The 27,198-nt window shown below is 37.7% G+C and overlaps 1 protein-coding gene across 4 annotated transcripts in view; it reads left to right on the top strand.

The window, feature by feature from the left end:
- The window catches only part of MTMR1 (myotubularin related protein 1), a 39,209-nt gene extending 14,154 nt beyond the window's left edge, over positions 1-25,055 (top strand). For 3 of the 4 annotated variants that reach the window (XM_055727570.1, XM_055727567.1, XM_055727569.1), the window contains 6 exons: positions 152-337; positions 3,513-3,719; positions 4,530-4,622; positions 9,578-9,691; positions 11,081-11,257; positions 23,787-25,055. In XM_055727570.1, coding sequence (XP_055583545.1) covers positions 152-337; positions 3,513-3,719; positions 4,530-4,622; positions 9,578-9,691; positions 11,081-11,257; positions 23,787-23,951 — 942 coding nt within the window. In that variant the 3' untranslated portion in view covers positions 23,952-25,055. The other variant, XM_055727571.1, reaches the window with a different exon arrangement.
- The last annotated feature ends 2,143 nt before the right edge of the window (positions 25,056-27,198 follow it).

Here is a 27,198-nt window from a genome sequence, read left to right as displayed (position 1 = left end):
AAAAACAAAAGCCAAAAATATTATTTTATTACTGCCAAAATAATCCTTTCTCTCAGAAAACTCTGCAACCTGAACAAAACAATGCTCAACCTTATACTGAAGTCCTATACATTGTTCTTTTCTTTGTCTGTTTTTACTTTTTGAATGACAGGCAAAAGGTGGAGGATATGAAAGTGAAAGTGCCTACCCAAATGCAGAGCTGGTCTTTCTGGAAATTCATAATATACATGTAATGAGAGAATCCCTGCGTAAACTTAAAGAAATAGTTTATCCTACTATTGATGAGACTCGGTGGTTATCAAATGTGGATTCCACACATTGGCTGGAATATATAAGGGTAAAATACTTTTGATATGAAAAATCAATTGTTTTTCTGAACCGTGTTTTTAACTTGCATTTCTGAAAATATTACTAAAATAGTGTCTAGATTTAAGCATGTTGCTTTGATCAGGATAATCATGTAAGAAAGCTTAGTTTTTAAATGGTTGCTCAGAACATAGCACTTTAAGCATTCCATAACAACTTGTATTTCCAGATTTATGTATTGGTAGGTAACGAGTTAATTCCTGATAGCACAGTATTGTATTTGGTGTTGGACAGTGTTTTATTTTCTTGAGGGGGAATGTTTGTGAGCAGTCCAGGGTTATCCCTGCTTTTTTGGAAGAATGCCCTGGGAACTTCAGATTTTATTTGAACAACTGCCAAAAGGACTTGACTATAAATTCTGCAGTCCTTCTCATCCTTCTCTCCTTCAATGCAATGTTAGTTTTCCTGTGTCGGGCACCTACATTTTCATGGGCTGTTTATAGCCAGTGCTCTACTGGGCTATAATCTGCTCTATTATTTAACATAATATTAAAATAAATCACTACCATACTCAAGTTTACAGTCTGTTTCACTAACCTCTGAAATGCTTTTAGAATAGATTATTTCATTACCGCATTCGCTCCCCTGTTTATGATGAATATGGATGGAGTGGAATTTGTTTTATTAGCAACTGGCTTAAATGTCACTCATGCAAAACATGTTTGGGATTGTTATTAGTTTTACTCTGCTATTAACTAGTGCTTGCTAACTGCTGCAGGAGAACCAGTAGAGGGAGCAAACACTAAATTAAGAATTAAATTTAACAATCTTTTGGGAACAGTTTAATTTGCTTGTTCTCTTGAAGTTAGGCTACTTCAGACAGCTTTGGGAATCTGAGTGTCTGAAAACCTTTTCTTAATCAACCTGACCATGAATACAATAGTCTGTTTCTTAAAGTGGAGCTGTTTGGACCAGTGGTCACCTTTCCTTGACATTGAATTCATTGGGGTTCCTGGGATTAGGTGGTGTCAAAAGTGAACCTTGATACCACTGTTGGCCATATGACGCTGGCATAACGATTTGCAATTTCATTGAAAGTTGACACATGTGTAACATTCTTAATGAATCTGTCCCTTACATGATACTTCATGTTAATGGTAGGGACAGCACGGACTGCAGCCTGATTTCTTAAAAGCTGCCACTACTGTGTTAGCAGTGTTGATAATATCTCCCTGTGCCTTCATACGAGAATTGCTTACCTTCCTTGCCTATTTGATTTGGCTTGTAATAGCAATTAACAAATCTGCAGCTTTACTCTTAATGCATCTTCTGTTTTCCGGACTCAGACCAGTGTGATTGTGTTACAGTTTAATGCAGTGCATTGCTGGAAATTCACCTTCCTAGCACTGGGCACCCATAGAGGATGGTCCAGGAGTGTCTGGGGAGGCACCAGGAACATTCTGTGTGTGTCAAGACAGTAGTAACAACAGGAGTAGAGTCACTTGGTGCTTTTTGCACACCCAGGATGTTTCCTCATGCCTTCCAGGGTTTTTTCTGTCTTTCAGGGTAGAACTTTTGTGATTAATTGTTTTTAAACCAATTCTCCTTTTCTAAACCAATCCAAAGCCAGTTAGTTATTCATTAGGAGCCTCAACTGAAATACTGTGATGGTTGCTCAGTTTTGAAACATCTATAAAGAATAATAATATTGTGTGGAGGAAGCTCTTTGCTAAAGGCTTTAGTCCAAAGTAGAATAAAATGCTTCACCTACTCCACAGATATTTACTGAATTAATAGTAACTGTTGTTTTCTGTCTCCCATTCTCTGCTTATTGCCTGTATCTGTTCTGTCCTTTTATTTTCAGCTGTACTTCTTCAGAGGCATCTGTGTTCTCTTTAGGACAATTCAGGGCAAGCTATCACATACCTGTACATTATATAGATCAGTTTTCTGCTTTTACTGAAGACCAAACTGTTTTAGTATTTGCACTTTTTTTAGTGCAGTAGAGCTTTTGTAACTGAAGTAATTGGCAATTCACTAATTCAGACTGCAAGCTCTATTCTCCCATATAAGCTTTTGTTTCCTGATATTTCCATCCTGGCATCCTTCAGTTTTGCTATAAAAGATATGATCAATGAAAGATACAACCAATGAAAGTTGCCTCTAAAGCGTGGTTCTTGGAATAGCTTTGAAGACTGGTCTTGAGCACAGCTTCTCCAGTAGACGCTGGCTCTCCTGCTTCCCAGAAGATGTTTTTTCTTGCTAGGGAAGGAAGAAATGCCAATATTATGCAAGTTTCCATTTTTTGATGTTGGAATGCAGAATAGGAATTTCTCCTGTGGTCCTGTTCTAGTGGTTGGGTGTTTTTTACGTATTTTTCAGTGCCATGATAGGTCATGTTACACAGACAGATCTTCAAAGGAGAGAGATTATTCAGGTTTTTTTTAAAACTTCAGAGTGGCTTAAGACAACAAGAGAGGTGGTCGGTTTGTTGGTTTGGGGTTTTTTTTTTGGGGGGGGGGCAGGGGGAGGGGCGGGCATGGACAGGGAGAGGAATAGCAAGTTCACACAGGTGATCTCATTCCTGTGCCATCTCTATCCTATGCTCTCCGGCGTGTTTCTGAATGCACACTATTAATGGTCTGCTCACAGGCTGAATACAGTGTTTGCTTCATGCACCAACAAGTCAGCACAAGCTGCCAGCCAGGGGTTTCTGGGTTTGTTTGACTTGTGTTTTGATTTAGATTATCTGGATGGTTCATCCCTTTCTCTAAGCTTGGTAGTTGAGAACTGAAAGCTGAGGAAGATTGAGTGATTGATTACTGCGAAAATGAACTTTGAAAACAGTGAAACTTCAGCCTTTGGAATAGGTTACGGTATTTGTATCTTTTCACTGTGATACAGAATTTCAGATTTAATTTAGAGAAGGAATTCCCAGTTTCTTTTGCTATATGCTACAACAATGGAGAGCTCATAACAAGTCTTTCCTGGACAACAGAGTGCACACAGTTTTTGTACCTCTAGGAGTATGCAAACCATAATTTGGAAATCCCTAATTTAAAGCAATGTCATCTAGATGATTATGTATTAATCTGAAATTTTAAAATATATTAACCTTAAGAGTTATTTATAACTTTTTTTGGTTAGTGTTTTGGTCAGTATTTAACATGCTCATTTATTTAATTTTGGTTTTTTGTTTATTTAAGATGCTTCTTGCTGGAGCAGTAAGGATTGCAGATAAAATTGAATCTGGTAAAACATCTGTAGTGGTTCATTGCAGTGATGGTTGGGATCGAACTGCACAGCTTACTGCGCTAGCTATGCTTATGCTGGACAGCTATTACAGAACTATCAAGGGGTTTGAAGTTCTTATAGAGAAAGAATGGATAAGTTTTGGACACCGATTTGCAATGGTAAGCTGAAAGATCTAGTGTATGCTTTGTCACCTTCAAGGCTTTTGTTTCAAATTGCATGTTTTCTCACAGTACTCTGCTACACTTTAGTTACTGTCTCTGGTGTCCTTCTTTTAATGGTGTGAGTGTGTCAGAGAATTGTCACCTGTTCATTTTTAACAGGAAATCCATGTGTAAAGTATAATATAAAGTAAATAAGAATGAAGTGGCTTGAACATAATGGTTTAAAAAAATCACGTGGCTTTTTTATGAGGAAGAGGGATTGTAACACATTGCTTCATTTTTAATAATCTTGTGAATGGAGAAACAAGGAAAACAATTAAGGTGTCTAGAAGGTAAAATTGCTGGACCCATTACTCTGATTTAAGGTTGAATTGTTTATTTAACACATGGGCTAGTGGGGAATTAGGACATAAATTATTATGACATTTTGTGGGCTGTGACTCTAAGATGGTTTAGGAGAAATTACATGTATTTATGGGAGGTGGATGTGGAATAATCATTGTTTCAGTACACTCTTAGTAAATATATACCAGTTTGACCTACTGGTAGAAGTAAATGGCTGTGCAGTGAAAGGTGGGGAAACAACTGGTACAGCTTTGTTGACCAAGTGGCTTTCAGCTCTGCTCAACAGCAAAGGCATGTATGTAAGTGAATATTTCAGTAGTTGAAAGGTACGGGTTAGCATTATGGAGGATTTGCTTGTCTTGTTCACCATTGGAACATAAATTTAAGAATTACTCAACTTTAGTGTTAGGTTGGTACTGTAAATACACCAGCCTGAAATGAAAAGTTTGTTTTGACTTTCAGCGAGTAGGACATGGAGATGATGATCATGCTGATGCAGACAGATCTCCCATTTTCCTTCAGTTCATTGACTGTGTTTGGCAAATGACAAAGCAGGTAAGATGCTTAAGAGTATATTTCTATGAGGTCTCAGTCTTTATCTTGGAAATGTAATTTGTGTAGGAAAACACATTTCTTTACAGAGCAGTAGTGTGTTTTCCTGAAGTTGGTCACACTGTGGCTGCACCATGCACACATAGGGAAAATTCTTGCTCAAAGTAGATAGAAGGACCTAGAGTAGTGGTATTGACTTGAAACCAAAGTACCAGCAATCCTTTTTGTTCAAAACAGGCTTTCAAAGGATTCTCTGATCACATAAATGGGAGTTATTGAGGAGATAAATGGTTTGCATTGCATATTCAGTGGTAGAGTAAATGTTCATACGGATTTATATTGTCCTTAAGAAACAACAAAAGTCCAGGCTGATTGTGAACTGAGGGGCAGAGAGGTTCTATGTATGTCTCAGATGTGAAATGTAAGTTAATGTTGGCATCATTATGAATACAGGACAGCACTTACAAACCTATTCTCAGATAAGTTTTCTTACTTCTGACACTGTTTTTACCTCTGAATCAGGAGAGATCTTTGAAATTAGTGATATTTAAGATATCAAAACATTAAAATTCTCGAATTTTTTCTTAATATGTTAAATTATAGAATGGCTTTAGCCTTCGTTTTCCTTATTCATACCTCCCTGAGCATAAACGTAAGTGTTTTCTGAGCTTTTATATTGCTGTTCTTTAATGGGGTTACTGGAATAGTTGTCCACATGAAGCATTTAAATGCAAATAAATTAGAAGTGTTCGACCCCTTTTTTTTTCTTCTCCCCTCTCTTTCTCCCCAGCCCCTACCCCCTTGAAGCGTGACATAAATCTGTGCTCTTACAGCAAAAGCAGTTATACTGAAGTCTGTATAGTATGTGATTTCTTTAAAGAGAGGAGGGTAGCAACCTGGTTCCATATGATGCTAGCACTCCCAGATCTGTTACCTTAGTATTCTTGTTCTGCACATGGTTTTTGAAAACTTGTATCACAGTTTCCAAAACTTGTATTCAAAACAGTCATCTTCAGTGCTGTATGAAAGTTTCCTACTTTAATACTGGGCCCTTGTCCAGAGTCCCTTGAAGACTTTCTCTTTCTGTGTATCTATATTTCAGCATTAATGGCTGGAGTTTAGTATGGCTGGAGAAAATAAATGAAAAATTCTGCCCCTCTCTCAGAGGAAAGCTCATAACAATAGCAAAGAGAAGCAGTTCTAAACACCTGGTAGGAACGAAAGTCCTCTGGGGAGATCCTTAATTGAGAGCAGCCTCTTCTATTTTTGTGATCTCCCTTGCTGCCTCCTATTTATTGCTATAAACAGTTTAGTTCCCTCTGGTTTTCAAAAAAAAAAAAGGGGAGGGGGAGGTATGGGGGGCAGGGGAGAATGGGAGATTCTATGAAACATTTTGCCAGTACCACATCTGTTCAAAACCTGTTCTGAAATTCATGAACAGCAGTGGCATTGAAAAATCATTAATGTTACAGCAGGAAAAAAATTGAAAATGTCATTCTTGTAGAGTTCTTGCCCACTTATTTTTACTTTTTTAGTTGACTTCAACACCTAGAGAATAGATGTGAAGATGGTGATTACCTTTACAGGGACCTATGAAAACCAGGATTCTATTTTATCCTTGTATAGATCACTTGCTAGTAAAACAGTGCTAGTTTCGTGCTTTAGAATCCATGGTAAACATATGTGAAATTTTCCATAAGTGTTAATGATTGCGGGAGGGTGTAAGGGCTGGGGTTTGGGCATGGGCTCAAAGCAAGCAAATCTTCTCTTTCGGGTTCTGAGGATTACATTCTTAAAACAGTTGACTTAATACAGTGAGAGAATCTCTAACTTCCCACTGAGATACAAATTTCCGGATAGCTTCAGACAATGAAACTTAATCCTCCACAGCCTTATGTTTTCCCTTGTTTTTTATGGTCTTCATGACATACAAATACAGTAATAGAGAACCTGAGAGAAGTACATTGATATCAGCTTTTAATAAAAAACATATGGCAAAGTGATTTCCCTCCTCTGTTAGTAAAATCTGGTCATTTTGAATAGCACATGTCAAATTGGAAAAGCCACATGTGATCTGACATGATGCCCTGTTAAAAATGAAAGAAAACTGTAAAATTTGCATGTAGCATGTTAGCTCAGGCAGCTTTCTACCTTTCATGCACAGTACCCACTTAGGAGAAAAGTATGTTTGAAACTGGTAGAAAGTTGTATCCTGTTTGTTACTGGATGTCAGCTGTTGCCAGAGATGCATTTTTTCACTGGTTTCAGACTTCTGTACTCTTTATGATATCTAGTGTTCAGCTAACCTGATTCAGTCCAATTCCACAACCATAAGAACTGTTCTGCAAAGTGTTTCAACTTTAAATGTTACTGTAGTACAAAAAATTAGTTCATTGATTAAAAAGCAAGCTTATTTTGCACGTTGCTGAATCAGATGCCACTTGGCATCATCAGACTTCTTAAACAAGAGAATTCTTCTTTTAAATACCTCCTTCACACACACACCCCACCCCCAACAAATCCAGCAGCGTCAAGTGGGAGATTTTAATGACCCATGTGTTCTCTCACAATTAGTGGACTTGACAAGAAGTAAATTTTCATTTGGGGAATTTTTCCACCTGAATCTTCAAACAGACGCTAATGGGCTTGGAACTACAGAGGAAAGCATTTTTAGGTCAGTGATTTTTCAGCAGCAGTAATAGAAGCTTTACAGTCTTGATATGTCAGCTCCAACAGTACCACTCTTGTATCCAAAGACAGGGTTTCAATAAAGTGCTATCACTTATTAATAAATTAGTTGGAGTGCAACCACTGATGTATGGAATTTTGAATATGCTTCACTGAATTGGAATAGTGGCCATGTCGGCATCCATCTGATTAGTATGGACTCGTCACAACACAGAACCCTAATGTGACAAGGCTCATTAAGTGCTTTCAGTTAAAGAGAGTCCCTTTAGGAGAGGCTTTGTCTTCGAAGTTACTTCCAAATATCATTTTGATCCTTTGCAAATTATTTTCGCTCTCTGTATCTGTTTACTGCTTTGGGCTGGAGACTGAGGTCTGAGATCCACTGAATTTTCTCCTGACTTGGTTTGGCACACCTGCTTACCAAGTCCTGTTCATACTTCCTTAAAATCATAGTGTGTTGTTAACATCATTGTATGGTAATTGAATTTTGGCATGATTTCCTAGAGAGAAGTAAGTGATAACTTGTCAAACATGACTGAAAAAGAGAATTTGATAATCTTAAGTTCTTATAGGTTTTATGAAAACAAATGGCTAGGCGATTGAAAACAAACGTGTGATTTGAAAGGGAAGCCTCAGTGTGAGCGCGCCATGCTGTTGAACGGTGTGGAACCCGTGGCAGAGTCAGAAGGAAGGCTCCCATTCATTTGGTGAGCCATGATACTGATAATTCTCATACTCAGCAATTTCAATTGAAAGTTGGTATATCTTAGCTTGAGAAGACTCGGAAAGAAAATGTTTTTGCAATGTTTGACTTAAATCAATCTTTTAAAAGAACATTGCTTAAAACTTAGGTTTTCTGGGTTTAATACAAGCACACCCATTGTGTGTTTTTCAACTCTTTCAACATGAATAAACATTTGCCTTTCATAAATCACAGATGACACTGAAGAGGAAGTTCTGGACCCACTAGTTCATCCACAGTCCCAGCTGCTGTGTTATTCCTGCTAGCTATACTTGTCATCTTTTTTTTATTATTTTATTTTAAAGTAGCTCTTGAGTCACTCATACCAAGGTGTTCAGTGTTCAGAAACTAGTCTGCTGTTTTTTTCAGATCTGAAAGACTGACTTGAGATTTCCCCATACAGCAGGAAATTCCTCCTTATGAATCTATAACTTTACCTTTTGGGTTTCTGTAAAGATTTACTCCTTTAGTGGGAATGAAAAAATTTTGTTTCCATTTGTTAAAACATTCTCTTTCATGGTAATGAGGGAAATGCTACTTTTTAAATTTTCCTTTAGTCTTCTAAATTTTTTTTTCTCCTAAATGTTTGTCATTCCGTATCTGTGTGATACCCTTGTCATACTGAAGGCAAAGTTATTTTGACACATCAAGCAGCTGCCATATGTAGTCCTATCATAAAATTTGATTTAAGAAGGACCTTTTCCATCTGAATAGGTAGCAGCCCATGCAGTTTGCATTAATTTCTTCCTTTATGTTTTTTCGAGCACTACAGATTAAGTTATATCTTAAACGTTTTGAGTGTTTTCAAATTTCTAACTTTTTTCCTACAATGTACCAGGTAACCTCTGCTTATGAATAAAATACCTGGTGGTGCTCAGTGGAATAACAGTTCTTTCATTTCAGATGTACAGGATTTACTTGCCAATATAGAAGCAGAGGGATTAAAGGCTTATTGTACATAGCTGATGGTAAACTCAAGAGGTGAAATGGAGGCAAATAAACTTACTTGGGTAGAAAGTGAAGAAACATTTTAAATACATGTTAAGCACGTTGTACGTGCAGTAGTCTTTATTCTCCAATTCCTTGCATGTTAGAATAGGAAAACCCTTAAATGTCATCATCTTCTTCCTCCCCCCCAAATTATTTCTTGTCTTGTAACAAGGGAGATAAAGCATATGCTGAAGACAGTTTAGGGTGGGTTAGAACACAATACTGTTGGAGCTCTTTAAAGTGGATTGCTTTGTGTCACCAGTTGCACATTAGCTAATGTTTCTATGTATTCCAGTATAGTTGGATAATGACTGTAAGGTTTGTCTCTGAGGAGTATTTATAAAGAACTGTGTGGGTGAAATGTATTATTGCAATTGGAGCCACTGAAATTGTTGAGTTTTCCTGAAAATAGTCACTAAATAAGAAAAAAAAATCTTATCTAAATCTTTTGGTTATTTCTTATGTCTGAGTTTCTTCCTTTCTACGCTGCTTAAAATAAAGCTTAAAGTAATTTTATCAATTTTTTTTTTTTTTTCAGTTTCCTGCAGCCTTTGAATTCAATGAGTTATTTTTGATCACCATTCTGGATCACCTTTACAGTTGTCTTTTTGGGACTTTCTTATGCAACTGTGAAAAAGAGAGATTAAAAGAGGTAAATAATTAGTGTAATGTACATTCTTAATTTGTTGATTTTAAATGAAAATACTTAGAATGCAAGATGTAAGAACATCTGAGATGTGGTTTTGGATACATTTGTGACGTAGTCTTAAAAGGCAATGCAAGAATGAAATTTCATGGTATGAGAAATACATGCTGAATGCTGTGCTGTTAAATGAGAGCGCACTTATTTCTCTTTAGTTATTATCTGTTCAGGGGTTTGAGGGTTTTAGACAGTCCTCTTTCAGATATTTCTAGCCAACGTATACAATTTTAAATAATCATTGTCAAATTACATTAGCATTTCTTTCACTATTTCCAAAGGAACTCTTATGGATGACTTTGCAGGTCACTTTAGAACATAATTAGATTAAGTTTACAGTTGAAGACTATGGAAACTTAAAATACCTAAATGAATGAAGTTAGAATTCAATGAAATACTTTTGAGCTGGGAGGAGGAGGGGGAAGTTTGTTCATATTCCAAGTACACTTTTGCTTACTTTTTGCTTTACTGTTTTTAATACTTTATATTTTGGAAAGCAAATAACAATTCTTTGCCATATTTAGCTTTGCTGTTCTTTTGGTTTGTCTCTACTGCTTCTGTAGGGGAAAAAGTTGCATATAAATACCACAAGATGGAGCTGAATAACATGTTCTCAGCAAATGCAGGGTTTCCAGACAGCTTTCTTTCATAAATGAATAGTCAGATGCAATTCTCAATAAAGAAATGCAATTTAAGACGCAGTGGTAGTAGAAACACATGCTTTACAACACTGAAGGAGTGTAAAATTGCAAGAGGAATCTGATGTAAGTTCAGATTTTCAGTCTTTGATCTAACCATGATTATGCTGATTCCATTTAGAATACAACTTTCAGAAGTGCAAATAAAGATAAAATAGGCATTTTAAAGCATAATATCAATTGATAGGAGCAAATAACGAGTGGCTGAATTGCATAATTACTTCTCATGGATGCTGTTTCGGATCTTCCAAACTACATACCTCTTCACTGATTTTCTTGTCAAAGCTAATTTAATTATTTTTTTTTAGTTGTCAGTGTGTAAGCATGTATTTAAGTAGTTGCAAACATTGCTCTAAATTACAAGCAGTACAGCTTGCTTTTGCTCAACTAGACCTTAGTGTCTCTGAAAATAATATGCCTGAATCTTCTTGCTCAGTTAGCCTTGGACCAGACTAAGTATTCAAATGTTTTGCTAAAGTTTTAAGACTGTGTAATGATCAGCTACTGGAAGTGTTCTCAGAGTGCTTGCAACTTTCTAGTAGATAAGGTAAATTTTACGGGCAGAATTACTGATATGTAGATATTAACCTCATATCTTAAGGTTTTGCAATCCATATAATTTTAAATATTTTTTTTCAATCAGGAGGTAAGCACAAAGACTATATCGCTGTGGTCCTATATAAACAGCCAGTTAGATGAGTTCACAAATCCTTTCTACGTGAACTATGAAAACCATGTCCTGTATCCTGTTGCCAGTCTGAACCATTTGGAACTATGGGTGAACTACTACGTCAGATGGAACCCAAGGATGCGGCCTCAGGTATGAGCTTTCACATGACTTCTGTATTTTTGTGAAGAGCGCACAGATTTAAAAAAATAATTATTTTTCAGTGTTGAATGCAGCATTTAACTTCAGAAGTGTTCATCTGTTTCACGTATTTCAGCTGATAGGGAACGAGGCGATTTTCTTGAAGAAGATGCAGGATGTGTTCAAACTTGGTAAAATGTTTTCATTGTGGTCACTGGCAGAATAGGGTTACAGTATCACTTTACTGGCTTGTGAAAGGTAACATTAAGGGTCTTTGTTGTCAGAAGATTACTTTTTTAACACTTCTTATCTATAATACTTTGTAACACTTTTTAGTACTTTTATTGCCTGAACCTTCTGGTAGAGTTTAGTGTACCTTAGTTTTTAATTATGTTTTGCCCTTTACCAATAATGATATAAAGTATAGCAGCAATTTTTGAAATAATTGCACTATGTACTGACACATTTTGTAAGCTCTCTAAACTTAGCATCACATAGATGCTTGTTTTCAATTGACCTTTACGGTTTCAAGCTGGCATGCTAAAGATTAAACACTCCCTATACATGCTCCTTGATTCATCCAGTATTTGTTCTTACAAGTAATGTCTGCTATTCAGATAAATCTAAATCTTGCCAGACAAATACTCCATATGCTCTCATGCTTAGAAGTCTGAAGAAAGAACATTCAGTTTGTGTCACAGCCGTAATATATCTGAGGGTGCTACACCATCTCTTTATTAAGGTAACATTCCAAGGTACCCCCAAGCATATTATGATAAATTACCTGTATTAAGTGACTGCTCAAAAGCTGCTTTCATCTTCTACCAGTTAGAGTGAGATGTGAGTTTCAAATTTATTAGACACCCACAAGTGAGAGGCTGTTGTAAAAGATGGTGTTCCAAGGTAAGTTTCAAGGACAGTACACTGATAGAAGTCCAGGCATCTGAGAAATACCTTTCAAGGTCCTGGAAAAGTCTGGATGGCTTGCTTTCTCACTGAGATGTTTCCTCTGAACTGCTTTGTTTCCCTTACTTGTTCTGTTTTGGATGATGTAGTCCTATGACCATTAGGTACCTGTTAGCTGTTAGCATGTATTAAAACTTGAAAGATGGGGTATTTTAGTCTTTATGGGTTTAAAGTAAAATTGTCATCTGCTTTTTAGCAAAATACCATCTTTCCCTTACCTTGCTGAAAAACAAGCTTTTTTGTGTGATTTATGCATGTTTTAATACAGTCGACCTGCAGCGGTGTCTGTTACTTGTATTTAATTGAGATCTGTAGGCCCTGAAAGCAAGCAGGCTTTTTAAGCACACATGAAAGGTAGTCCCGATCCAGAAGAGATGAGGGTGGGGAAGAGATGACAGAATGAGAAAATATCAGAGCTGTCATATACTTAGTGGCAAGCTCTGCTCACTGCCTGTGTTGGAGAGTGCTCTGCCCGCTCCGGTCAGGGGAGCGCTCTGCAGGCACTCTGGTGTGTGTGACTCATTGGTCTTCAGGGCATCTTTGGGAGCAGGTCCCTCAAATCAGCAGGCTGAAGGTAACAAAATTTGATGATCCTGGTGACTGCCTTAACTTTACTACCACCTTCTTTTCTTGAAGTACTACTACAACTGTTTTGACTTTTTAGTTCTGCCACCTTAGCTTTGTCTTGTAAAGACACATCGTGCCTTTCCTCTTGTCTCTGGCCTGAATTTATGTGGTATTTGTGACAAATATTTGGAAGTGTTTCGCATCTACTTGGATAAATTTGCTGCAGAAATTACATATTATTTTTTTTTGTTGCAGAATTGTGTTCTCCAGTCTAATTATGAAAGCACAAACTCATGCAAACAAGTAGTCTTTGTAATCACAGTATACTAAGTGTGCTTTCTTCTGTATTTGCATTGTCTGGTTTCACACCGTTAGCCAGCTCAGTAACATTCAGACCCGTTCAGTGACAGAAAAAAAAGACAATAAGCATTGCGATGCCCAGCAGCTCTTCACATATTTTCATTGAAAAAATTCCTTGATCAGTGGATTTATTAAAAGAATAGACATCTCTGCCTACTGATAAAGGGTGTTTTTGTTGAATATCTTTGAACATGGTTTTTCTCATTTTCAACCGGAATAAGAGAAAATGAAATATTTAATGTGAGTGAAGAGCGCTCTGATGAGTAGCAGTTCAAAGCAACGTCACATGCTGTTTTATCAGCTGCACAAACATCTTCAGGAAACTAGAAAATGTTTTTTGTTTTCTAGGAGCTCACCATAAAGGAGAAATGCCTAATAGTAGAATTTAAGGGAAGATGAATAATAATCCTTCAATATATAATCAGCATGGATGTTTGATACCTGTTTTCAACCAACTTTATATTATGGGAGAAGAAACTCACAAGAGCAGAAGGGCAGGTTTTGGTTTACAGCCGTATTTTGGGTTTTCTAATTTCAGCTTGATTAGTGAGTGAGGCTTGAATTTCTAAATGGACTGAGAGAAGTTAATCATTGCACTTTATTGACTTCTATTGGAAATAAGCATACATCACCTTTTAAATTTTTTTAATTTATAAATTACTGAATGGTAACTGGATATAACCATTTATTTTCCCTTTATTGTACTCTGAGTATCTGCATCTCATCAGACCTTTAACAGTACAGTAAGGTCTGAGCACTTCATTGCACTAGGACGTAAAGACTTTAGCGTCATTTTTGTGTTCTGTAAAGAAAAGATTGCTTATGATATATCTTTAGTTTACCTAAATTTTGTGGAAGGCTAAATTGGTGGTTTTGATGGTGTTTGCATCAAGAGCCCCGTTTTAGGGTTACAGCTGTATTGCAATAGATCCTATGCAACTGGGTGACACACAGCCTCCTTCCATAGAGTTCAAAGCTCAAGAGTCTGAGAAGTGAACACCATGGAAAAATCTAGGTGAAATGTGGACATCTCTTATAGATTCCCTTTTTGCTAAACTGTGCTTCAACAAGGTCATTCTAATTCTTAAGTGAAATAAAATGTTCCTTGGTTTCAGTTTGGAGGTGTTACATCATTATTGACTTCTTGTCCCAAGAAAATTAGATAGATTTTAGTCGTATCTTATTTGAGTTCATTGACTGAGAAAATTTTTTTTCAGATTTGTCCTTTCCTTGGCTGGGGAAATGTGTGTTTGTGTGTGATATGTGGAAGGTAGGCTGTTTCATTCTCTCATACAGAGGTGTGTGCTCTGTGGGTACCTGCTACTGGGCTTACAGATGATCCTGCTAGTCTGGAATAGATAGGACAGTATGATGCTTTTGAATTTTTTCAGTTGATATCATGTATTTCTCTTTCCTTTTCTATGTAGTCATTCAGACCTCTTTACAGTAGTGTAAGGAGTTCTAGCTTCCAGATGTGAGTTAGTTATCTGCTTGGGCAACTCTGGAAGGTGGGGACAACACAACAAATGGTGTTTCTGAATATGACTTCTGCAGGGGCTGTATTTTTGAACTCATCTACTCTTACCATTCATATATGCAGGGCATGAGTAAAAGTTCTGGTCCTTTCAGTTCAGGCTGTGGCTTGCTAGGTGAGAGGCAAGGAAAAGAATGTATTTTAGTCACAACATTTGCATGTTTAGTTGGTTTATGCCTTCTGGGAAATGACATTTTAACCCTTGGAGTACAGGGCTTAAACTTGTTCTGTTTTAATTGTTGGGATTTTAAAATGTTTCTATGCCTGCTAATTTTTTCTTCAAGCTCTGTTCTGCAAATTTGGCGACTATGCTAGAGATAATATCATAGGAATCCCTGTAAGTTTTTCAAATTAATTATTTTCTTTGTGTGTGTGGACTTTCATCTAGAATATAAAGCTATCACCATCTACAACCTAGAAGTTCAGTTCAGCTACTGGAAAGGAATCATCTGCTAAAGGCAGTCTTTGGAGCTTCCATGAAAAGCCAGGGAAAGTCTGTTTGTAGGTTAACAGCTGTCTTAAAAAAAGGATAGGAAAAGATATGAATAAAAACCTGTTTGTTTAGTATGTGTAGAAGTGCCTGGAAAGCAAATAAATAGGTTACAATGATTGATGCTTTTTTTTATGCTGTGTATAGAATTGCAGAAGGATTTCATGTGTTGAACAGTCGAGTGATTAGATGTCAGCTGAACTCCAGTGTCAATAAATAGAAAATATTGCATATTTAGAAGAACAAATAAGATGCTAAGCATCACTGGAAAAATCATTGAGAATAAACTGGAAAACATAATTACTGAGATACTTTATCCTGCACATAACAAGATATGACTTACTGTCTGGCATGTGGGGTGTTTGTATTATTTACACCTGTCTTCAGCCACGCTACCTGGTATTTTCCTCTCTGAGCATGTTGACATCGATTGTAACATTTTCGAAGTTCATACATTTGATTTAACATCATTTTAGCCATCAAACACAAACAGCACAACAAAAGTAGCACAACAAAGCCATCGTATGGCTCAGGAAATGCTTGGTATTGCTGGTCCGCGATCCATGGTCTTGAGTCCATCCTTTTGCATTAAAGAATGAGGCAGGAGATATCAGGAGAAGGAGTTGCTTGTGGGTTAGATAGCTAAGTGTTGCTCTAGCTAAGGAGATTCCATCCCTGCATTTACCAGCGTGTCTTGTGAGACAAGGGAAGTTTCTTACAGTACCTGATAGTTTCTTTCGGTCTGGTTGTCTAAGTCAAGATTCCAGAGTCTGATTTACTGGAGGTAACTTACATCTGCATATAAAGCCCTCAGCATTCGATTGATACAGAATAAAACAAAACTAACTGCTTATCCTGTGTGCTGAAAGAATCTGGAGTTATTTAAAAAAAAAAAAAAATTATATCCTGTAATGAGCACAGCATCAGAACATGCACAGAAAGGGAGAAACTAGTACTGTACAAATAATCTTCATTTTTGGGAGCTTCTAACATATTTTGAAGAGTGAGTGCTCAAAGCATTGCTTCAATCTATCAGATGTCTGCATCTAAATGGGCTGTAGGTTTTAACAAGCAATGGCATCAGTTTGTAGCGTGTAGAGTTTCCCGAGTCTGGAAATCTTTGCAGTCGTTTGCAAAAATTTCTGTTCCAGTTCCCACGTGGTAGGTTTCATAATTTCTGTTTGCTAGTCATTGCTTTTCCAGAAGGCCAGGGGGTTTTGCTAGGTTTCCCAGGAGCGTACCTCTACAATAAGTGTGGCAGTATTGATTATTACTGAAAACCTGTTTTCGTCATTTGAGATTGTCTTTTTCTATGAATATACTGTTAACAAGGTTTTAAAAGCAAATCTGTCAGAGTTCCAGCTCTTCATGAAGAAGAACAAAAAGCTGAAGTGAAAGATACTGTTGTCTTTCCAGTGCACAGAGTAGGTTTTTGAAAAACTTACAGTCTTAAGTCAAGCAATGAATTTAAAATAACCATTTTCCTCTGCAGCCTTTCTTCCCTGTTGCTAAAGTAGATAAAGTATACTCACTGAACAAGACAGAATGCATTCACTGTTGAACAATTTTCATGTGAATGACTGTCCTTGAGCTAGTACAGTAATACACAGTAGATATCCATCCAATTAAGACTTGGCGGTACTATAAGTGGGTAGCTATTGTAATTTCTTTTATACCTATCTTTGTGTTGACAAATTTTGCTATCCAAAAGCACTCCAGGATCCTGAAGGATTACTTGGGAATGAAAACCTGAAAATCAATACTGAAAGTGAGCTGTAGTAATTCTGGAAGGTTTGAAATTTTTAGGAAATGAAGCTGTCTTATGTCTAGGTGGTTTTTATATGTGTTGTAGTATGTAAATTGTATAGCGTAATTGTAGTTTCTGTGTGGGTATAATTAAAAAAAAAAAACCAGCCTTATCTTTCCTCAAGTCCTCACTCAGCAGGAATAATTTATTATAACTGTGAAGTGGCATGTTCTGAGTTGCGGTTCAGCAGGTTCTGCTTTCGATGTACATACGGATAATTCAGTTTAAAAAATGCTTTCATATCAATGATATTTTAAGCAACAAAGAATGTTTCTTTATCAGTGTTCTGAGTATTTTTCAACTTGTTATAGGCAGTAGGTACCTTATCTTTAAAGTGTACGAAAATTGTCTGCTTTTGAATTAAATAGGCAGAAAAGCTAGCTATTCAGGAAAATAAAACCCCACGCATTTTAACTGCTTAATTTGCAGGAACCTACAATCAGTTCTTTCTGAGTGAAGAATGCTACTTGGCTTACTCAGTTTTGCAACATTTTGCTGGTTTTTACTGGTGGGGGACAGGGTTTCAGATATTGCAAGTATCACTAGCAGTGGGAGAATCGTATCAAGTCTTACTGGGGAAAGAAACCGCTCGTACCAGAGAGAAGAAACTGTCTGGAGAGACAGAGCAACTGGCAGTATCATAGGTAAGGAAGGGAAGGGAGAAGAAGCAAGTAGCAGGGAAGACGTGCAAGAGTAGAAGACAGAGATGAATAGGTTGTACGAGGAGTGGGATTAGGTTCTAAGTTTAAACATGGCTTAAGGCAGAAAAGTTGGACCGGGAACTTGAAAGAATGTTGAAATGGGCAAATATGCAAATCGTTAAAAAGCTAGAGAAACCTAAGAACTTCGGTAAATAAGTTTTTCCTGGTAAGTTGAATGTTTCTTTTGTTTATTTACAAAAAAAATAGTTCCTTATGGTAAGTCAGTGAGAGAAGGGTAATACAATAAGACTAGTGATTTGAATGGGAAGGGACTACAAACCTTGGTGAGTGCTTAAAACCAAACAAAAAGATGGTAGAATCATGGACAGCCGGGGTTAGTTTATGAAGCTTATATTTAGTGCTAAGTGTTGCTCAGGACAGGTAAAAGGACTAGGGACACAGGGTTTGGGTAGTGGCTGGAAACAGTTGCTTATGAGCTAGGGAGGGGAACAACATGCAATTCCAGTCATAGTCATCTTAGTTCCTGAGTCAATATTACAGTAGCAATTAAAAAGAAGAAAAAAACCCAGCATTGAAGTGTTGCAGATAAGTTCTTCTCCATCTTTTTCAGGGCCAGCTTTTTGGTTAATGCCTTGGTCAGACTTCCCAAGGATCCAAGCCCTTTTCCCCACTGCTTAGTGCTGCTGGCAGACTCCTTACTCTGTCCCTGCTTGGATGGTACTGCTAGCTGTATTGGATGTAAATGCCGATTTTGTTTTGGGCTGATCAACTTCTAATCTGTTTTTAGTAAATTTTATGTGGTTTGAGAAATCCAGTTTTATTTCTTATAGATAATCGAATGGCAGAATGTTTTGATGAGGTTAACCCACCAAAATCTGTTAAAATGTAGTATATTTGCCTTTATGTTTCTACTTTATTTTTTATTGGAATATTTTATTAAATAACAGAAATGAAATGTATTGTTTTTCAGCACATTGAGATGATGATAATTTAAATAACATGTGAAACACGTCCTGAAGACCTGAAGAGCAATGTCCCAACCCATTTTCAGCCCAACAAACCTCTGTGTTGGCTCCTCGTGTGCAGCAAAGTAGGTCTTTGCTTTCCCCCCCCCCCGAGTATGGACAGGAGCGATGGGGACCTGGCTGTAGTGGCCAGGTGTTGCCCAGCAGCCTTGCTGCAGCAGCACACTGAGAAGCTGGTGTTAGAAAGGAAAGGATGTTCACTCTTCTGAAAATCTGGTATCGATACAGTGAAGCAGAGCAGCAAAAATTAACTTGAATGTCACTGGGTGGTGGGTCCAGAGTCATCTTTTGAGCTTCCACTCCTAATTTGAGAGGCAGGATGAGAGAGTAGAAAACAGTACGTCTGCTGTCAGACTCCCAACAGATTCATCTGAGTCAAATCAATTATATGATGCCTTAACACGACTGTAATAAAAGCTTGCCATGGAGACAGTACTTGTGCTATGCAAGTATACACTTCTAGGGTTAAGGTGGTAACAAGATCTTTAAATAAACAATCTTCTCCAAACATCTTGTTCCTTACAGAATCTGTCACTCTTCCACTTCCCTTTATTCTAAACAGTGGCAGAGTAAAGGAGAACCTCGTTCACAGCAAGCCATTACAGGTGTTATTGTGAAGGTTGATGGACCCATTTCCTTCTGAAGAAGGCTTTGTTTGAGAGAGGGATCCATGCTGAAATACAATAGTGTGAAGGACAAAAATGGAGATAGTTATCTGTAAGAATTTGCACAGGATGGTATGAGGGAACACTGGCAGCAGCAGGTCTGCCTAGGAATAAGTACTTAGGAAACGTGGAAATGAACTAAACCTCTTTATTATCTTAATGTTTTTGTGATAAAATTTATTTGAAGGTGCTTCACCCTCTTACCCTTCCTCCTCCTTCCAAGATGGACAGAGGCTTCCAGAAACCTGTGTAATTCCAGTTCTATTTGATTCTCTTAATGTTTTCATTTATAAAAAATAAATACACATGACTTGAGGCTGAGGCTTTGTTTTGGGCATTTGCCCCCTTTTTCCCTCTAGCACCATTGTCTATCTTGTTATTCTTTGAATTTTTTGCTTTTTTCAAAAAAAGGGAAGTTAAAGTAGCAGAATTGAAGACATCTGGGAGAAAATAGCTCCTCATGCCAGGCTGCTTTTCAGGTCTTTTTATAAGAACTTCCATAAGACTTTTTTTGTATCTTCCAGCTGCCTGTACTGCCTTTTTCTTACCCCATGAGTATGTGATTTTAACATAGACCTTTATCAGTAATAAATCAGTCATTGTCAGCTGCTTGAAAATACTTTGAACGTGCTAAAGATTTCTCTAGGCTGAATTAGACATGTTATTTCATGAAATTAGGGTATGTGTTGCAAGTTTACTGTGTGAAATCTGTTTTTGGAATTTTATTGTTTTACATCAATGTACATTTACATGATGCTGTTAAACGTCAAGCAGCAAGAAGCTTTTCTGGAAAGACTTGACATTGGAAAACCGTTTACGCTACCATATGAAATGGCATGATGATATTTATGTAGAGTTGTCTTGCAGTGTTTGCATCTAACATGTACATATTAGAAGATGGCCAATATTTTAAAGGTGAGCCTTTTTTTTCGCTTCCATTATAAGACCTTACTCTGCCTTGCTTACAGCTTTGCTGTACTCCAGTGATGCGTGTTGGGTCACCAAGTACGTGCGTCTGAGTTGTTCAGTAAAATTTCATCCAAGCAGGCTCAGGTGCTTATGAGAATGTGACTAAGAAAGATTTTTTCCCATATGAAAATATTGGTATTGTAGACCTGTTTTGTTGGGGCGAGAAGCAGTTTTTCTGTAAATATTCCATCTCTAGGGCAAATAGGAGATTTTAGTAAGAGAGATTATGTTTCAAAAATGTGCCTGGTCGTATCCTGGAAGAAATTCATCCAATTAGGAGATCTGACGCTGGAACAATCTCAGTAAATTCTCAAGGACTAAGAATAAATTAAAGGACTGAGAGATGGATTTGATACAGAGTCTATGAGAGAGTTGTGACTAATGGGGAATAGGAACTAAGAGTGAATAATGCTCTAGAGCGTTGGAGGGCTTGGCTTTCTGTTCAGCCCATGGAATACAGTCTGGGAAGGCAGGCTGGAGCGGGCACGGCTGCAAAGGATGAATTGTCCTGTGTCTGAGGGAGCAGGATGCTGCTCTGGAGAAATGAAGTTTCTCCTTGCCTTTGCCACAGGATTCCTCTTGTAAGGGAGATCACCAGGAGCTGAGTGGTCACTCTGTGTGTGTTCCTTATTTACTGGGCATCCTGCTCAGTACCCCTGAGGCCAAATTGCAGAATTCCCCGAGTTCTCTGTTAAACCAATTTGAGATCCAAGGTATGCAAAATTAAGAGGTGCTTGCTTCAGATCCTGGTCTAAAAGTGCTAGTACTCCCATACCTCATTAGGCTGCTGCAGAAATAAATTTGTTTCCTGACATGAGATGAAAGTACAGAAAAGGAAACTTAAGCATTTTAAGTTCAGAAGAATAAATAAAGGATGGGGTCAGACTCTGCAAAGAAAACCAAATATTGAATAACTGTTCACTAATTGAGTAGCATCAAACTGTGCACTGAATAAATGAGGAATACAAGGGGGAAGCTAGTGTTTTAATGTTTATTTAACCAATGATTTTATACAGAAGTACAGGAAGACTGGATTGAGTTTGGAGAAGTAATCTTAATTCTGACACTTCCTAATTTTTTGAGAGCATTTTTTGTAATCTTAATGTTGAAGTTTTTGTGTGACTTGAATAAATGCAGACTTTTAAAATGTCATTATAGTTATTTAGCTAATTTATTTAAAGACAGTCCCGTTCTTTGAGATGGACATGTGGGCAGAACACCATTTGCATCAATTTGAGTATATGTCTTGTTGAATGAGGTTCTGGGAGAATGCAGAAGAAGGATTGAGATGTGCAGCCACACTTTTCCTCGTCAAAGGAGTTTACACAACACACCAAATTCTGCTGCAGCTTTTGTGTAGTGTACCCTGAAAGGATTCATAGTAGGTTTGGCAAAAGCCAGTTGTATAGAACTGCTTTATAAGAGTGTTTGAGCATTGTGCAGTGGAACACACCGGCTAATGCCTGCATGAAAGGTGTCTTAAGAGAATTGGCCTGTTATGCTGAATCATGATTAAGCTGTGCAGAAATCAGGTGTACAAATCTCTCATGACCCAGGGCTTGCGTGACTAATGATGCCAATAGTAAATCACCCTGTTACAGACCTAAGTGTTTCAGGAAAATGTCTTCATAAAGAAGAAATCTGAAGTGGGAGTGTATGAGGAAGGAATCTTTTACTTGAGGAAAGGGGAAAAAAAAATGGGGGGTGCTTATTCCAGAAGGTCTTGATCTTCACTGAAATTTGAATTTTCCATAGTGTGTACTACAGCATCTTGGACATACTTCATCACCAGACTCAGTTTTGCTGTGTTTTTAGGTGCATGTGTTCTCTGTACATCTCAGAAAAATGAAATTGGCTTTCTGGAGGGAGTGCTTTGTTTGATTAATGAAGGAGACTGTTGCCTGTAGACTTGTGGTCTCACTTGCTAAAGAATTTGTATGGTGGCTGCAGGAGAAGATTGGAAGAAGAGAAGGAATTCAATTGCATAGCAAAGGCAGGAGTCCAGGGTCACTGGGAACTTGGCAGTGTGCAGCGATTGTTCTGCTGAAGACTCAAAAAGTTACACTTTTAAAATTGCTGGGGGTGACATGTTGGATGAATTGATGACTCCCAGGGTACCAGGAGCAGCACTTTGTGAATACACTGAAGTTTGTGTTCGTGGGTTAAGCCACAAACAAGAAAAAGTATATGGTCAAAAAAAGTTGACCCTAAACCAGACTGTTTTGATACTGTTTTATTCTTTTAAGTTAGAACTAAAGTTAGAAATTAAATGGTATTTTCCTGTTTCAGAAACATGAGTGTTAGGTTTTGCAAATATCAAAATCAAATGCATGAATTTTTAATATACTTTCTTAAAAAAGCCAGAATTCACAAAAATGTAAATTATGACTCGGTTGTGTGTTAATGGCAAGAGGAGAAGCCCTTTCTGGCTTTTGGTACCTTCTTCACATAGCACCATGTGAAAATTTCCTGCTCAGGTGTGTATCCCAGACCTGTAATCGCTCCTAAGCAGCAGGAAGTATTGTGGGTGAATGCAGTTGGAGCCTGGCATTCCAGAAGCTCAGGATATAAATCACTTAGGTCTCGCAATCTATAGGTTTCCCATTGCTGCATTTCCCAATGATTGTCTCACCAACCCTATTAAATTCTTTTCCCATCTTGCTGTTTCTAAAAGCTATAAACAATTAGAGTTTGTACAGGATAAAATAAATTAAAAGCAACTTACAGTCAAACTTTTTGGGCCTTTCTGTGGCATTTGGAAGAAGGGGAGGTCTCTCCCTGCTTGTCTGAGATAACAGATCCAGCTGCAATAAACTATGGTTCGCACCTTCCTTTGGCCATGGCATATTGATTGTTCCAGATGAGCATGAAAAAAGCCTAGAGCTCTAATGCAGAGTGGTGTATCTCTGGTGGGTTTTGGGTACCGTCAGAGGCAGTGGCAGGAACTTGTACAACCCACTTCTATGAAAGGTTTATTAGAGTGTGACTCCGGGAGGTCCACCGTAAGCACAATTTACTTGTCAGTGAGAAAAGTGCAGCAGCCAAGCTGGAAGGGGTCAGACTCTTGGAAAGATGCCTGGTTAGAAGAGTAACAAGATGCTCCGTACGGAGCCAGCTTTGTGACCTCTCTTTACATAGTAGGTTCTGTCCCAGCAGGCAGGGGAAATAGCTCCCGGGAAAGGCATTTTAAGTTCAGGTGCAAGTGGTATTGCCAAGGGATAGGGGTACGTTTCTTGGAATACATTTGGTATCCCATCAAGACTATTTGCAAACAGTCTTTTGAATAGGTTTCTTGCCAGTTGCGTTGTTAGAAAGGGACGGTTTGCTGAAGTGTTTCATTTCAAGTGACTGAAGAAACACTTTCCCAAAATACTGAGATACTGAAATTCATAGGTGTTGGATTCCTTGCAGTACTGAAGGAAACAGTGGAAGCGTTGCTAGAGAAGCTAACTCGCTATGAGAGTCAAAGCAAGCATTCTCTTTCTTCACCCGGCAGGTTCCAATCCATCAAAATCTAAAAGAGCTTCTTGCCATCCGGACGGAGCTTCAGAAGAAAGTTGAAGATTTGCAACGGGAAGCTGCTACACGATCCATTTCTTCCTCCTCTGATAGAGGTTCATCTCCTTCCCATTCAGCCACGCCTGTGCACACCTCTGTGTGATGTGTAACAAACACCATGTGAAAAAATTCGTGTCAGGTAATACAGAGGGGAGGGTGAAATGCTTTTCCCATCACAAAAGGATTGTGAGTGACTTGTAATTGCTATGATCTACATGCCTTACTTTGTGTCTGATATTATCATGATGAGGCCAAAAAGAGCTTCAATAGATGTGATGTATTTTCTTGTTGGCAGTTCCCACATGTGTTTTGACATTCTAGCTAAATCACCAATTGTGAAATTAAACTTTTTTTTGAGCAGCTAACAATTTAACCATCCTAAAAAGGAATCCATCTGCCAAGTAGACAGAAGAATGCCTCTCACACTGCCTAGGGTACCATGCCTAGTTGAGCTAATCAGTTGAAATGCCACGTGATGCTTACACAGGACATTTTTCTGAATGGGAGCTCCTTATTTCACTCAGTTATATATATATATATATATATTATTTTATTTTATTTTGGCTAGAGCAATTTATTTTTTTTAGGTAATTAATGCACTTGGAAATTGATTTTAAAATAAATGTTTTCCAGTATAGTCACTTTTACATTTCAACTAAATATGCCATTAAAAGTGAATGACGTTAAGCTGGATTTATTGAGTACACCACACTGACTTGTATGATGTAATATATTTGGTAAAGCATGTATTTTAGGGTTTTTAATGCCTTTTGTACGAGTTGAAATAAAGTCTTTTGACTGTTTAGCTTATTGTTCAGTTTCAGCCTCCTGAGCGAGGAGTAAACTTATTCATGTCAAGATCTTGTACAAAGTAAGTTTGTTTACTAGGAAATGGTAATATTTGGGGTTGAATGACACCCAGCTGTGTAAATTGTATAGTCTGTATAGCTCCACATTTTGTTAAGCGTGTTTTGTTTTAAAGTCTACACACAAAATGCAAGGCTGTGTGCATTTATACATGTGTATGTGATGTTAAACATATGCATACCCCCCTGGTTTTAAGTTGTAAGTTCAGAAGACGGATCCTGCCTGTCCAAACTCTTTTGAAGACCTTAACTTGTAATGACTTTGTTTGACAAAGTTTTTAAATAATGTGATCTTAATTGGTTTTCTTGAAATAAAGCCTCTTGGCTTTTTGTTTTATAAATTGCTGCTAGCATTTTTTTCTGTAAAGTGAACAATTTAGCTGTGTTTTCATATAAAATATACATTCCCAACTTTCTTTCATCTCTCCCCCGAAATATTTGTATCAGAGAGATTTGACTACTGTAACATCCAGCCTTGTAAAAAATTTTTCAGTGGTTTTCTTGAAAGGCCCAGAAATGGTGCATGCTGAAAATCTCTCAATTGTTTTCCTTGCTGTGCTTCGTAAGAATCTGGTTCTTCTCCTTAGGGCACTTAAATACTGCAGCTCTGCTTTTTGACTCGTGCTTGTGTTGCTCCAAGTTCTGCTGGAATTAAGCCCCGTTCTTAAGAGCCAATTGATTCTATGTGCTGACTGTGGTTTTTACTGTCTGAGAGTATTTATTACTGCACGTTTGTTCTTAATATGCGGTGGCGCTTTTCTGTTTCTCTGCATTCATCTATGTAGCACATCACTTATGAGTAAGGTGAGCCACTGAACGCTTTCGCGACTTCAACTGGAAGGCTGATGGGCTGTATCCAGTCTTAGAAGTTTTCTGTGCGGTGCCAGGGTATTTCAACGTGTCCTTTTTATTATAGTGAATGCTTTTTATAATAGATACCTACAAGAACAAAGTTTAGGAAGGCTTGCAGTGTTGCATCTCTTAATCAACCTCAGGCTTTTTACAAATAGATGAAAGATGTTTTCCTGTAAAAATGGTTCTGCTAAACAGTATGCCAGCAGTGAATTTTACATTGCCAAAGTATGTTGAGCTGGTATTGAATTAAACGCTTCCATACTTCAGATTTCCTTGACATTTTAACTGTATATTAAAGTAAAGCACATTATCTCTAAAATGCAGTGCTAAAGAAAATCTTTTGAAGTTTTTCTCTTTATTGGTGCTAATAATCACAACATTTCCTCTATAATTATTGTAAAAGTGATGACTGGATTAGCTTAGGCATTTGGAGATTTTTAAAGCTTAGATTCCTAGAGCTAAAATCTGAGAATTCAGTTTTGCATAGAATACCAGTTATTTCAGCTGAGTGACTGTTTATCCACAAGTTTCAGCATAGCTCAGTGAGTCTTCTCTGATCCGCAGGGAGAGCGCTGGGGGAGGGGTCCTGCTGTTAAGTGCGTAAGCACAATGGATGTTTTTGTGATGTACTTGGCATGGAAATTTTCCAAGGTATATAGCTCGCATATGCTAGTTAAAACATAGTTTTATATTGAAGAGGTGACTGTCTTTGTACTCAGTCTGCTTCCTGATAATCAGATTTTTTCCTATTGATTTAACAACTAATTCCGTCATCTTTTATTTTTAAATAAGGCAGCATTGAACTAGTTGAGGGAAGAGCAGAAGCCTGTTCCCTCTCTGATGCACCTTGGACAGAACTATTAACTTCTGATTCAAAAGCTGGATCTTCTTTTGCTTGTGGGTATTTTTGTTTGTTTGTTTTGACTCTGTTGAGTATAAAGGGAATCTGCAAAGACAGCAAGCAGTTAAATTTGGCCTGTAGGATTTCCCTGTTATCGATGACATGTGAGAGGGGGAACAACTTGGATCTGGTGTCCCAGAATGTGATGAAGCTTTGGTAACGAACCGAGATCTTTTTTTGCCTGTAAAGTCAGTCAAGTAAATCATCAGCATCAGACACTTTGCCATTTTAGTCCTGTTTCAGAACTGAATTACGCTTTTTCCTCCCTGGTAGATAAAAGTAATTTTTTGTTGTTTCATTAAAATGGAAGTTAAAGCTGGTAGACACTCCTGTCTGCCTGGTTTTGTTCCCTGCATGGGCAGCCTTCTTCTCAAGGGGTTAAAGCTTTAAACAAGAAGTGTTTTGTTTTTCTTGTTTTCCAAGAAAAGCTGTATCGGTTCATATGCTGTATGTAGTAACACTGAGAATGGCTGATTCTCCAAAATAAGGAATAACAGCTCCCATGCACGTGCATCAAGCCCACAGCAGAGGACAAAGTACAACAGGTGATCCAGAGTATTCCCCAGGTGAAGCATTTGTGTTAAAAAGCAAGAAAATGTCCATTTGCTGAGAAATCACGTCTGCTGAACTAAGTGGGTATCATATTGGAGATCTTTTAACTGCCAGGTTTATGCAGTTGGGAAGAAAGAATTTTATTGCTACAAGAGATACGAGTCAGAAGCAGCTAG

Source organism: Falco cherrug, chromosome 15 (genome assembly GCF_023634085.1).
Source record: "Falco cherrug isolate bFalChe1 chromosome 15, bFalChe1.pri, whole genome shotgun sequence".
Lineage (NCBI taxonomy): Eukaryota > Metazoa > Chordata > Aves > Falconiformes > Falconidae > Falco > Falco cherrug.
The sequence above is the reverse complement of the archived record's forward strand: the minus strand, read 5'-3'. Positions and strand labels throughout refer to the sequence as shown.